Raw genomic sequence first — 12,624 nt, 5'->3', positions numbered from 1 at the left:
GTTATAGGTAAGAAATTTCTTTTTCCCCTTTTCATTCTTCTTCTTGGTTTTATCTTTATCCCCAAAGATTTCTAGCTAACTTAGCTACAGCATGACTTTGTTCCTTTATGCAGAAATTATTATTACAGTTAAAGATGAAAATTAGAATGCACCTAAACTAAACAGGCTTAAAAATTTGCTTCCCTCTGCTCCTAAGAAAGGCACTAGCGTCTTTCAGCATGTCGATCTATGCATAATGAGCAGGAAATTGGAAGTTGTATACTTTCTATATGCCTTCATCTATGCATGCAAGATGCCCTGAATCCATAATTAACGAGGCTAATTCAGGCCATAAGAAAATTCTTGCATATACCTTCACTTGAAAACAAAGTTCCTGATTAAGGAGAAACTCCAGCAATACAATCAGTTCCCCTTTGGATGAGTTTCTTGATTTGTTAAAGAAAGAAAGCAGAGCAGAAAGATTAAGCTAAAAGATCAATCACCACTATCTACTCATTTGAACGAGTTGTGCAGAGTTCCAATCTTTTAAATTCTTCTCTCGTATCTTTCTGATATAATTCGAAGCTTTTGCATCAATATCTTCCATCGCATCCTCCTCTTGCCCTGGTGAGTTGATATTTCTTGCAGGAAGATGTTGAGACGCAGATGATATGTTTATGGCATCGACTGATTCCATCACCGGCACAAGACGTCCGGTGGCAGCTGCAGCTGGCAGTCTTCTCAGGGTTGATCTTAAACTCATATTAGCAAGAGAGATTGATGACAGTTTAACAATGTTTACCACTAACTCCATGGTTTTTTCACAAAGGCATTTCTTCTTGTTTCTAGCTTTGTAGGCCATAGCCCTATATTTACAAGAATCAAACCACTGAATGCTGCAGATATAGCAGAGAAATTATAAACAAGTTGGATTTTATTTAAGTTGTTTTGATAGAACAGTAATCCAAGTATATCTAATAATTTCGAGTAATTAATTTAGCATTGCCAAATAAAATTTCAAACTGTTTTAAGGGAATTGAAAAAACCAAGAAAATGACATATCCCAAGAAACCATTGTTGAATTATGATGATAAATTTCATTCCAGCACCAACCCAGCTAATTTTTATTGCGTGACGTATATTAAATTGATCATTTTACTTGCAGGGACATAGCTATAGAGAATCATTGCCAGGACCACAAAGGGACATACCCTTCTTCAAATAATTCTTGTTTTGATAGCAATATATAGCCAATGAGGAATCCTAATAAAGAAGTTGGTCAAATTCTGAATCTTTTGTTTCTCTTTTTTATCCTTTTCTTCCCATTTTCCTGTGTGGTAGGAGAGTAATTGATAAGAAGAAGCGACTTTTGAGCAAAATATAACAATAATAATAAATAAAATAAAATAAGATAAAGCTTTCACCAGGATTCTAGTTATCCACATCCAGTGCTGAACTCTGGTATGGGTTTTTACAAGCATCGTGGCATGGTCATGGTCCCAAGCGCTTCTTCATCTGAGCCTGATGGGAAACAAAACTCCAAATTTCTTTAATCCGTTTGAATGAAATCCTGTACAATTTTATGATAATTCATTTAAAATTCTCTCTTAGAAAATGAATGTTTCCATAGGTCAACATTTTTCATCTCCAAGAATTGCTTCATCAGAACTGAGCAGAGTCGGCCAGAGTTATAGGGCAACAATATCAAACATTTTGCTGGGAAAATCTGCTTTCTCTTTAAGAATTATTGGGCTAATACAAGAAAAAATTAGCCCAAGTTTCAACCTCCCAACTCCGGGTTTAGAAGAAAGAGAGGGAAAAGGCAAGAAAAATGATCAAGTAATTTTTCATAATAAACATTGATTCCAAATGTAATGCTAATCAGTGTGGATTCAGGATTTGTATTCTTGTCAAGATCAGGTCTCCCCATTCTTATCACCTTCGGCTTTTCCTTTATCAAGACTAGACAAAGCCCAAAGTTCCATTGCTAAAGCTGTAGTTCTCGAAGATTGGTTGGAGTCGCGTAGCTTCCAGGCCCAAGGACAGGCCTTTTATGTACCGAATCTAAGAGCATGGCTGAGAATGCATTAGGCAAAAATAATATAGAAGGCCAAGATAATTCTTTAAGATTTGGGTCAAAAGATCCAAACTAAAATACACCCTAACCTAAGAGGGGCTTCTGGTCCAATATAATAAGCAAAAAATAAAAGCTCCAGCCCGTGGTCTATAGCCTACAAAGAAAGTCCAAAGCCCACCAAAAAAACTCTAGCCTGTTGAGAGGAAGCTTTCTGCACTGCCGCACTGAGAGAGAACACTTCAGAGGAGGCGTCGCTAGCTTTTAGGGAAAAACAAAAAGCCATTATTCAAAAAATAAAATAAAAATAAAATGTTCGATGGCCGAATTTTTCCGGAAGGTATGAAGGGCCCATGGGCCTCGTGCAGTTAAACTTCGTTGAATTTCTTCGCGGATTAATAAAAAACCGGAAGGAGAAGCAAAGAAACGCAGGGAAAATGCGAGAGATGAAGAAATGGAATTCACGCGCGATTCTTCCTTTTCTTATATGCTTGCTAGCGCTGCTGTTACTGCTCTCTGCACCTTCCGTTCACGCCTTTGATCACACAGCGTAAGTAAAATTTGTGCTTGATCTATTGAAATTAAAGTTCTAACTTTGGATGGATTTTCGTAAATTAGCTTTTTATTTGGGAAACAGAAATGGTGTCGTTGGGCGCAGAATCTTACTTGGTTTCAAAGAAAAGCCTGGAGGAAGTAACCTTACCTTCGATTGCTCTCCTTCTGGCGCCTGCGTTCCCTGCATCTACTCTGAAAAGGTATTCTTTTTTTTTTTTTAATTTATTTTTCTTTGAGTTGATCTGTAGCGCCTCAATTTCATCTTCTATCTGTGAGTGCGGGATATGTTAGCATTTGAAGTGCTTCTATTGATTAAGCTGAGGAAGTTTGGAGCTCAAGAATTGTTTAATTGATTTTAGTGATTCTCTGTCAATTCCTTAATCTTGTGCTTAATTAAGTACAGTGATTAGTTGTTTAGATATAAACTGTTATTTTTTTAATTTAGGCGGCAACCTGTAATTTGAGAAAATTGGAAGGTGAGCGCAGAGTTTTTGTAGGTTACAGAGGTATCTCTTGTAAAAGCTGCTGGAAGTTAATGCTGATATTGTTCAGAGTCCTGTTACATATCAACTTTAAAAGAAATCTCGATTCCATGAAGCTCTCACTATCTTGATTTTCTCTCATAAATAATAACTCAAAAGAATTGGCAAGATAGCTTAATTAACATCTGGATTGATAGCTTTGTCTTATGGGAGTTGAGTTAGTTTATTGAATTGGGGTTATAGTATGTTCATTCATCAGTATGATACCTCCTAATTGACTAATATCTATGGTCCTTGGAAGTTGTCCAACTTAATAGGATAGGTTTGAGCTTTTTTTTTCCTCAACTCACTTTAAGCTTTTTGAAGCCATCTATCCCAAACCCTCCAAATTATTTGTTAAAGTGTTATTAAAGGAAACCCTCTTATGAGAAATGTGCATATCGCCATTTTTCAACCTAATGCCTGTTGCTAAGGCCATGTTATTATTTGAGCAACCTCAGTATCAACTTCTGCAGAACCTGATGGTATCAACTTTTGCAGAATCTGATGATTTATCTTTTCTGCATCAGTTTCATTTGTTAATCCCATGTTAATTTTTTTTTTCATAACTTGTAATCAAATAGTAAAAAAAAGTCGATTGAGTCTCATAAATTTAGGGCAAAAGAACACATGACGAACAACACAAGGAAACAGGGGGCGTTGACCTAAGAGGACAAGAAATTGCTATGTCCTTTCAATTATGTGAGCTTTCATTATGAAAATGATAGTATGAAACATATTCATCTCGAGTATATTGTTCCATAATTATCCTTCTGTTGATTAGGAGCCAAAAAAAATAAAAAAATAACATCCATATTTTGCTTCTAAAAGTATATTGGATCACTCAGTATTTATTTTGACGTTTGACAGTCGATGAGCCATCGTGTGTCCCTTCGTTTCACATTTCATGGTTAATGCTTAAAATGTGGGTGACATTGGAAGCTCATGCATAAAATCAGATTTTGCATGTGCATTGTAAAAATACTGTTTTGCGTGCTCACTATCTTGCTTAGTTTTGGAGATTTTTCATTGTTCTCCTGGAGAGCAGGCCTTTCCTTGGACTTGGTTGCAGTATTCATTTTCGTTCTCTTGCAGAGTAATGAAAAATATCGTTGCAGCGAGACTGGTTATCGTATCCCTTTAAAGTGTGTCGAAATTAAAGATAGTACAAAGAATGGAAATGAGAACAAATCTCAGAATAGTCGATCATCTATAGAGCTCTCCAATGAAAATGCAAATGCACAGGAGTCTTCGCATGGCACTGTTTCAAACAAGCCTAGAGGTTTACTGGATGATTCATCTACATTAGAGGATGGTTCACAGGTTTACATAACTTACAGAAGCTGTATAACACCAGTTAATGAAGAGAAGCTGTCAGTAGTTGGTTTTGAGGTATGTTGATGTCATTTTCATGCCTTTCTCTTTGTTCAATCTGATTACCTTTTCTAATGCACTCAATTATTATTTAGGTGTGCTTTGGCAAATAATGAAGTTCATCATGAAATTTTGCTTCATTATTGTTGAACTGCAAATATTTAAGGATAATGTAGTATTAGGTGTCCAAAGGATATTGGGGCAAAGTGATCTGATGAATCTGGTCTTTTGCAATGTGCCCTTAGCCATGGCCTATATCTATAAAGTCCTGATCCTTTAATTGCAATTATGTGTTACTTACAATCCAAAAGAGAGAAAAAAAAAAAAAAAGGACCTGCGTTTCTTCGTACTTCATCTTACCCTAGTAATGTTCAAAATTCTTTTGAAGCTCATTTGTGAGAGTCTTGGGATGTTGCCTTAAATGTTATATCGTAGATGTACATCCATGCCCATCATCATTGTTGTAGCCAGTGTAGTGAACTGAACCCTCAAAATGGAGCCTTTAAGGGTTTGGCTTATGTGAGTTTGCACTAGAAATTCCTGTTGTTATGATGAGGGCTTGAGTAACTGTAGTAGTATTCAACTCCTATTCCAAGGAAAAAAAATTGTGCCTTTCTTTTTTTTTTGGATCTAAGTACTTTATAAATCCACCAGAAGAAAAGATAGAAATTCAATCTGTAATCATAATATTTCACATTGTTTATACAAAGATTAAGAATTTTAAGAAGTTGACAAAGAGAGGAAAAGATATTTAACTATTGAATCATGATTCTTGTGAGAACAGAGGAAAGAAACACTGTGAACATGCTTTTTCACCTACAGTACTTAACATTTTGTAATTTCCAGGGGCAAAATTGTTAAGAATAATATAAGCGCTCTGCGAGAGGATTTTTTTTTTTTTTTTTGGGGTATATTATCAAATAATATTATTGTTAAGAATAATATTGATGCTTGGGCTCTTAATCATGGTGGGCAGGGGGCTGTTTTGGGTTTGCTCCTCATAAGTAGTTCAATTGCGTACATTCGAAGAAAGCAGACTGTCACCATGTCAGGAGTTGGGGGAGGGAGGATTCAGATGAACTCCAGGTTCTGACTCAAGTTTTCAAGTTTTGAGACGTCATCCTCTATTTGAAGTCAGATTTTTTTATGATAATAGAAATTTCAATGCTGTCAAGTAGTGGCATATGTGGCATGGTTTCAACTTTACATTGATCATATACAACGGTCCATAATTTATTTATAAAGCTCCTGTCATGTTATATTATAGTAACATTGGAAATGAAATTTAAATATTTACGGTTAATTTATATTTAAAATTTTAATTTAAAATAATAAAATCAAACATTTTGAATTTATTATTATTATAGTCTAAGAATTAGAAATTCAATTAATAGTAAATTATAATATAATACTAAAATATTTTTTTAACTCATAAAATAGATATTTTAATTTCGACAATGTTCTCTTTTGGTAATTTTATTATTTACCTTTTATTTCCATTTGTATATAGATGTCATGGAATTAATGAAATTTAAAATATAAAAACAAATTTATAGATTCAAAAATATAGTATAGTATTTTATTTTATTTAATATTATTAATATGAAGTTTTTTATTATAATATACACATAGTTTGCAATGATATTGAGCATAAATATTTAATAAAATATTTTAATATAAGAATTAAATATAATATTTTATGTAATATAAATTCTTTTATAATAAATATTTATTTGTTGTATATATATAATATATATAAAATATATTCACTTTTCATATAAAATTAAAATTAAGGAATTATATATTTATTATTAAAAAAATTTAATAATTTGCGTTAACTTTTCAGATTTAATTATTGACCATAATTTTAATAAATTAAAAATGTTTAATTTTATTATTTAAGGTTTAAATTTTGAATATAAATATAAATTAATGTAAATATTAGACTATATTATATTTTAAGTGAAAAAGTCAAATTTAACCGTGCAAAAAATATCAAATTTAGTGTTGCTATCCAAATTTACTCTTATTAATGCCAAATAAAGTCATCTTTCATAAAGATTGTCAATTTGACCTTATTTAAAAATTATATGATATTTTAATGATAATTCAGTCACAAATTCACATAAAAAAATAAAATTTAATTTTAACATTTTTTATTTGACCATTTTACCTTATGTTATGCTAATAACTCCTGGACATGTAGACATTCACCAAAGTAACGCTATGTTCATATAGAACTAAATTATAAATATCATTTGAGGTTGTTTTACCACAATGATTGCAATCAAACATCTGGCAGAGAATAAATCAGAAATGAACAGTTGAGTTGTAACTGAGCAAGTTTATTTTTGTGGTATAAGAAATTTCCAGACTTCTAGTCCTTGCATTCTTAGTTCTCATCAATCCTAATATAGGCATTAGCCACTTTTGTCTTAGTCGGTAATTACCACGTCAGGCATCCAAAAGCCCACGAAAGAGGAAGCAAAAGAAGTTCAACATACAATTTGCTCGGCCAAAAACCAGCTCTCCACCATGAAATTGTTAAATTACAGAACAAGATGTATCATGATGTTGCTGCTTCTCTCTGAAAATATACAAGACATGTGGTCTTTAGTGTCTTCTGTCGATTTTCCTATGGGTTTACTCGAGCAAATCAATAAAGCAGCAGCAGGACAAACGCCAAACAAAGAATGATGTCATAGATCAATCTCACCTTAAACAACAATAACTCCTCCTTTTCAAGACACATCTACAGTGATACAGCAGCAAACCGGGATTACAAACAGCAAATACGGAAATTATAAAAAATAATCAGGTGTCTTGCGCGTGGTGTCAGGTTCAATTTGCCGAGGTGCAGGATCAAATTGAAGAAAGTTCTGGTCCATGTTCTCCCCAATCTCTAGAATTGCAGCCATATTCCCACATCGGTAGCAATAGTTTGGAGCACTAAATACAGTGACCACATTCTTTTCCTAAAGAGAATTTAAAATGATAATCAATAACGATTTATTTTAACATAATTTGTGTTCGTGAGTGGAAGAAGGATATTTTTAAGTAACGACTTCTCTAGCTTCATTCACCTGACACCAATTGTACCCTTCCATGACAAGCTGGTGAGCTCGTGAAATCAGAGTAAGCCCATTGGTATGGTTGAACTGAGCAGCTATGTCCTGTCCAAATGTATAGCCAGCACCACGAGGAGATATTCCCCACCCGCATCGATCATCTGGATCAGACCACAAGAGATCACACATAGGTCCTTCATGTGGAACCTACTTGTGTAGAGAAAAAGACAAAGATGTGATTATTTTTCGGAGCAATAAAAAGTAATAAAGAAATCTAGAGGGTGGCAAAATACAAAATCGTAGAATAGTGATTTGAGTCGTGTGATCACATGCAAAGTAATAAAGGAGATGTTTTAACCAACACATTGCAGTGGGGAAAAGGAAATGTTGAATAGCAACATCAATTTTACATACAATGGAAAAATAGTAGTAGTTATAGGGGACAAATTTCTGGGGAAAAGACCACTAAATTAATGCTCACTTTTTTATCAATCTGTTTTTGTTAACATATCTTTGCTCCATAAACAGCTAAAAAAATTACCCTTTTTAACACACATGGTATCAAATGTACTAAATATGCCAAAATTTTACGGGCTTTTTTTTTTTTTTTTTTCCGGTAAGTCACAAGAGTAATCATAATATACATCATTAACGTAGTCTTCAAATCTATCAGCAAGTACAACAAGTTCAGATGCATTCATTTGGCATATCTTCTTAGGAACCTAGTTCAAGGGTTGATGACAGTTAATCATATGACACAGTTAATCGTACCTCCTGTATACGGTCCAAAGCTCGGATATTATCTAATGTATCCAGAGAGGGTGAAAGTCCACCATGCAAACAGAAGACCTACAAGACAGATTCTAGCAATCAAAGGCTGTCATTCACTGGCATTAAGCAAAATAGTCATCAATGTTTATAACTTCAACCTGACTCTCAATGAGGGCTGTAAGAGGTAGATAATCGAAAAGGTCAGTGAAATACTTCCACACATTGGCATTTCCATATTTTCTCAAGCACTCATCATAGAAACCATACCTGAAAGTAGAATGAAAACCAAATACCATATAAATTACAAGTGAAATGGTTAACATTCACATAAACCGTCACACATGCACGAGACAGAAAGGCCCACGATAAAAAAATCTTTGTCTCTAGCGGAAAAATAATAAACAAGTTTTACTATAATATGACTGTCATAAGAGTTGAATTATCTTTTTCTTTACTTTACCCATTTTGTTTAGCTATAAGCTCTCATGACATCTAATGTAAAAAAAAAAAGGTTTGATTCTCTTTTTCTTTTTTTTCTTTTTTTTCTTAGTGAAATTGAAAAGGCTCAACCCGCCCAAATTCCATAGCCTAAAGTGCCACCTTTTTTGTCTTCTATTGCTTACTGATAACTCTAGCAACACTCAAATATGTTCACTGCCACCCTGCTATTACCATAGTGCCGTTAATCTGCCTTGGGTGATTAAGCATAGCATCCAACCTTTACAACTTGCGAAAAAAAAAAATCATCAAATAGGCCCATAATATTTGCCTGATGCTGGGATGGCAGTGTTCAATACTCATGCTGTTTCACACCCATATGGATGACAGTTTAAAAATGGAAATACACATGAAATCAGTTACCTAAGGAAGATATAAGAATCAAATCAAAATTATTGACATCAGTTAGTTTAGGGCCCAATGTTTGGGTAGAGGTCCTGCAATGTCATCAGTGGGTAAGATATATTGTTGCAAGACTTGCAACAACAGTTTACCACCAACGAAATAGTCAAACATTGTTAATTTTAACTGTATCCGGTGATGCAAAACCTCTTGTGACTTGGGAATAAAAAATTCCTTTTCACAAAGTTTCTAGGTGGAATTTGGCTTTATAATTCAATCCAATGATGTTATGAGGCAAAGATTCCCTTCTAAACTGTAAATTTTCTGATACACCCACATTTACAATTTAATCACCCAGTGATGGCTCCGATGGCCAAAATGACAGACAGGACCATATAAAACCCACCAAGGCCAGAAACATAACATTTCTTTGCAAGCACCATATCTTTTAGTGTCAACATGCAATACTAAATATATATATACAAGCATACATATTCATTTTAAAACTTAATTTAATGGAGATAAACATAATCTTACACTTGAGTGATCTGCCTGCTCTCGTGGTTTCCTCTAAGAATAGTAATTCTATCTCTATATCGAACTTTCAGGGCCACTAAGAGTGTTACAGTCTCGACCGAATAGTACCCACGATCTGCATTGATGTAATTGAGGAGATTACAAATGCTTGTACAAAAGTCAACTTCACAAGAAATTTAGCAAACTATCCATGTCCAACACGGATTAACCATTAAATTGGTTAATCTGAGGTTGTCATCACTGACATTAATGCTGTTAACAGCCTCTAATAATATATTTAAGATGTTTTTCTTGACAGCAGCTTGCCAAATAGACGTAATCCAAGTACAAATAAAACTCAGCTAATACAATTAAAAGCGTGACCCAATAAAAAGTACAATCTCTGAAACATCATCACCCCGAGCCTTAGCAGTTCATCAGAACATCACAAATCAGAAACGGGCAAGATTAAAATTTTATTTCTGATAAATAAATCTGGTGGATAATAATAATGGTAGTGCCAATAGCTCCATTAGTTTCAGAATCTACGTAAAATTCCCCCAAAATTCCCTTTATTGGGCCAATTATTATTATTATTATTATTATTATTATTTTTTTAAAAAAAGGGCCTCATTCACATGTGAGGATCCAACAATATAAATCAACTACTCATTCATCGTGTAAATGACAGATTTCAAAGAAAACAATTAAAAGCACAAATACACAAATTTAGATAAATAAACCAATAAAAATTATGACCGAATCTAGAATCCAAAAACAAAATCAAGGTCCGGAATTTTAGCACACGAAAAAAGTAAATATAAAAAAGAATAGAAAACAGACCTACATAGTCGCCCATGAAGAGATAATTGGTATCAGGCGCATTCCCTCCAATCCTAAAGAGCTCGATGAGATCGTAGAACTGCCCGTGAATATCGCCGCAAACGGTTACCGGACATTTCACCGGTTGCACGTTCCATTCCTCGACAAGAATCGCCCTGGCTTGATCACAAAGCGTCTTGACCTCGGTCTCCGGCAACGGCTTGCACTCCATGAGGTGCTCGATCTGACGGTCCAGATCACCGTGCGACGGCATCCTCTCCGGTACACAAAAGATCGTACGGTCAACAACAATATTCTCAATCCGAATCAAATCAGATTATACACGTGAAAGATTCCACGACTAACGATCTGCGGCAACGTTTGGGTTTGAAAAACGAATCGTTTTCGGAGATCCCTTTATCATTCCCCTCTCTCTCTCTTCCTCGCTTCTCTTCTATGAGAAATAAGAAAATTTTAATTTTGGCTTGGGGTGTTTTTGTTGGGTTGTATCAATGATAATTGGAAAAAAAAAAAAAAAAAAAAAGGAGAGACTTAAAATATAAATAAATAATTAATATTAATATCCGTAAAATGAGAAAAATTAAAATAGAAGGTCTCTCCAGAGGGACGCAGGCTGAGGCCTCCAAATGAAACTCAAATGCACATGAAATTGGGATTTTCTTTTTTCAAAATTATTATTGGATTTTCCTTGTAAGGAGCGAGGGTTTGCGCTCTCTCTCTCTCTCTCTGGTGGCTCCGCCGAGTCAAAACCGTAAAGCTGCCCACACGTGTCAGCCTAACGGCTTTTCTTTTAATTCCTGTAAATTACAAATAAGCCCCCCCCTTTTTTTTTATCAAATTTCAAATAAAATATTTTAAAAAAAAAAACTAAATAAAATATTAAATCTTGCATTTAAATCTAAATTGAATTATAAGAAAAATAAATACTTTTAACATTATAAAGTATAAAAATAATATCTTAATATTCAAATTAATCTCTCTTTATTAGTTAATATTTTTAACAATAATTAAAAAATAATTAGTAAAATTTTTAATTGAACTAAATTATCTTTTAAATAATCTCATTTAATGTTTTTAACTAATGTTTAAATTCTTAAATATTAGGGTAAATAATGCATAAAAAATAATACTTTACCATTTAATATCTTTAATAACGTTCAGAAAAGTATTTCAAGACTTAGTCAGGTGGGAAGTGCATCCTAGTAGATTTGAGAGATCTAAGATTCTACTCTCCACCCCTATTTAAAAAAAAAAATAATGTTCAGAAAAAACAATTAAATCATGTACATTATAATAGAATATTCTTCAATTTGACTAAATAGTCCTTTATTTTGTCTACTCAAATATCAATTATTCTCTCTTAATTAATCAACTATTAGAAAGGTGAAGAAATAATAAGATATATTGTAGTAAATCATAAAAATAATTTCTGAATTCAATAAATATAATGGTAAAATTAAAATAATATATATAACTTTTTCCTTTTTTTATTCTAAAATTAATAAATTATTTTGAACAAAAATAACTTCTAACCAATAACAAATAAAAGCGTGTAAGATGATATTTTATTAGGTTCTACTTTAAAAAAGTTAATTTTAGAATTTTATTTGGTAAAAAATCAAATTACGTTTATAAAATGTCCACGAGCTTATTTAAACATTTTGTCTTTCTACTTCCATGTGTTTTAATAAAAATTCTAAATAAATCCTCAAAATTTTCACAAGTATAAATAAAGTAATTTGCCTATTTAATTAAATAACACCATACCCTTTACTTTATATTAAAGTAAGTATTAAACTAATAAAATATAATTTTAAATTATGTATTATAGTTTTTGAAACTAAAATTATTTATCATTTTAATTAAAATATAAAATAAAATAAAAATAAGAAAAATTAAGAAGGAAAATAGTAATCAATTATATTATTAAAAAATTGTAGAAAATAATATTTTTATTATTAAATCTTAACTCATGACTTTATTTAAGTTTAAATATAAAATTTAGAGTTTTATTCTGTTAAAAGAAATTAGACTTTAAACTTTAAACGTTTGTTTATTTTTGAAATAGTTTTTATTTTAAAAA

At 32.6% G+C, this 12,624-nt stretch overlaps 2 protein-coding genes across 3 annotated transcripts; one reads left to right on the top strand and one right to left on the bottom strand.

Annotated features, from left to right (window-relative positions):
- Nucleotides 1-2,391: 2,391 nt before the first annotated feature.
- LOC110617976 lies at nt 2,392-5,806 on the top strand. Of its 2 annotated transcripts, none has more exons than XM_021760971.1 (4): nt 2,392-2,603; nt 2,691-2,808; nt 4,225-4,521; nt 5,480-5,806. In XM_021760971.1, the coding sequence occupies exons 1-4, from the start codon at nt 2,407-2,409 to the stop codon at nt 5,594-5,596; spliced, it is 729 nt and encodes a 242-aa protein (XP_021616663.1). In that variant the 5' UTR covers nt 2,392-2,406; the 3' UTR covers nt 5,597-5,806. The 2 variants fall into 2 exon arrangements, with proteins under 2 accessions (XP_021616663.1, XP_021616668.1); XM_021760976.2 differs by lacking the exon at nt 5,480-5,806 and adding an exon at nt 4,599-5,098.
- Nucleotides 5,807-6,983: 1,177 nt separating this feature from the next.
- On the bottom strand, nt 6,984-11,037 carry LOC110609072 (serine/threonine-protein phosphatase PP2A catalytic subunit). The gene is made up of 6 exons (XM_021748401.2): nt 10,542-11,037; nt 9,720-9,834; nt 8,501-8,609; nt 8,343-8,420; nt 7,587-7,778; nt 6,984-7,478 (listed from the first exon to the last, which is right to left on the bottom strand). Exons 1-6 carry the CDS (start codon nt 10,792-10,794, stop codon nt 7,305-7,307), a joined length of 921 nt encoding a protein of 306 aa, XP_021604093.1. The 5' UTR covers nt 10,795-11,037; the 3' UTR covers nt 6,984-7,304.
- Nucleotides 11,038-12,624: the final 1,587 nt, after the last annotated feature.

Source organism: Manihot esculenta, chromosome 1 (genome assembly GCF_001659605.2).
Source record: "Manihot esculenta cultivar AM560-2 chromosome 1, M.esculenta_v8, whole genome shotgun sequence".
NCBI lineage: Eukaryota > Viridiplantae > Streptophyta > Magnoliopsida > Malpighiales > Euphorbiaceae > Manihot > Manihot esculenta.
This window is presented reverse-complemented; position numbering and strand designations above follow the sequence as displayed.

Bases quoted from the DNA above. Each gene is read 5' to 3' on its own strand.
- LOC110609072 (XM_021748401.2), bottom strand. From the start codon at position 10,794: ATGCCGTCGCACGGTGATCTGGACCGTCAGATCGAGCACCTCATGGAG. The intron at 8,610-9,719 runs GTAAGATTATGT...TTCTACTTTCAG, and splicing joins AGCAGGCAGATCACTCAAGT to GTATGGTTTCTATGATGAGT. The intron at 7,479-7,586 runs GTGAATGAAGCT...AATTCTCTTTAG, and splicing joins AAGGGTACAATTGGTGTCAG to GAAAAGAATGTGGTCACTGT.
- LOC110617976 (XM_021760971.1), top strand. From the start codon at position 2,407: ATGGGCCTCGTGCAGTTAAACTTCGTTGAATTTCTTCGCGGATTAATA. The intron at 2,809-4,224 runs GTATTCTTTTTT...GTTCTCTTGCAG, and splicing joins CCTGCATCTACTCTGAAAAG to AGTAATGAAAAATATCGTTG. The intron at 4,522-5,479 runs GTATGTTGATGT...CATGGTGGGCAG, and splicing joins TGTCAGTAGTTGGTTTTGAG to GGGGCTGTTTTGGGTTTGCT.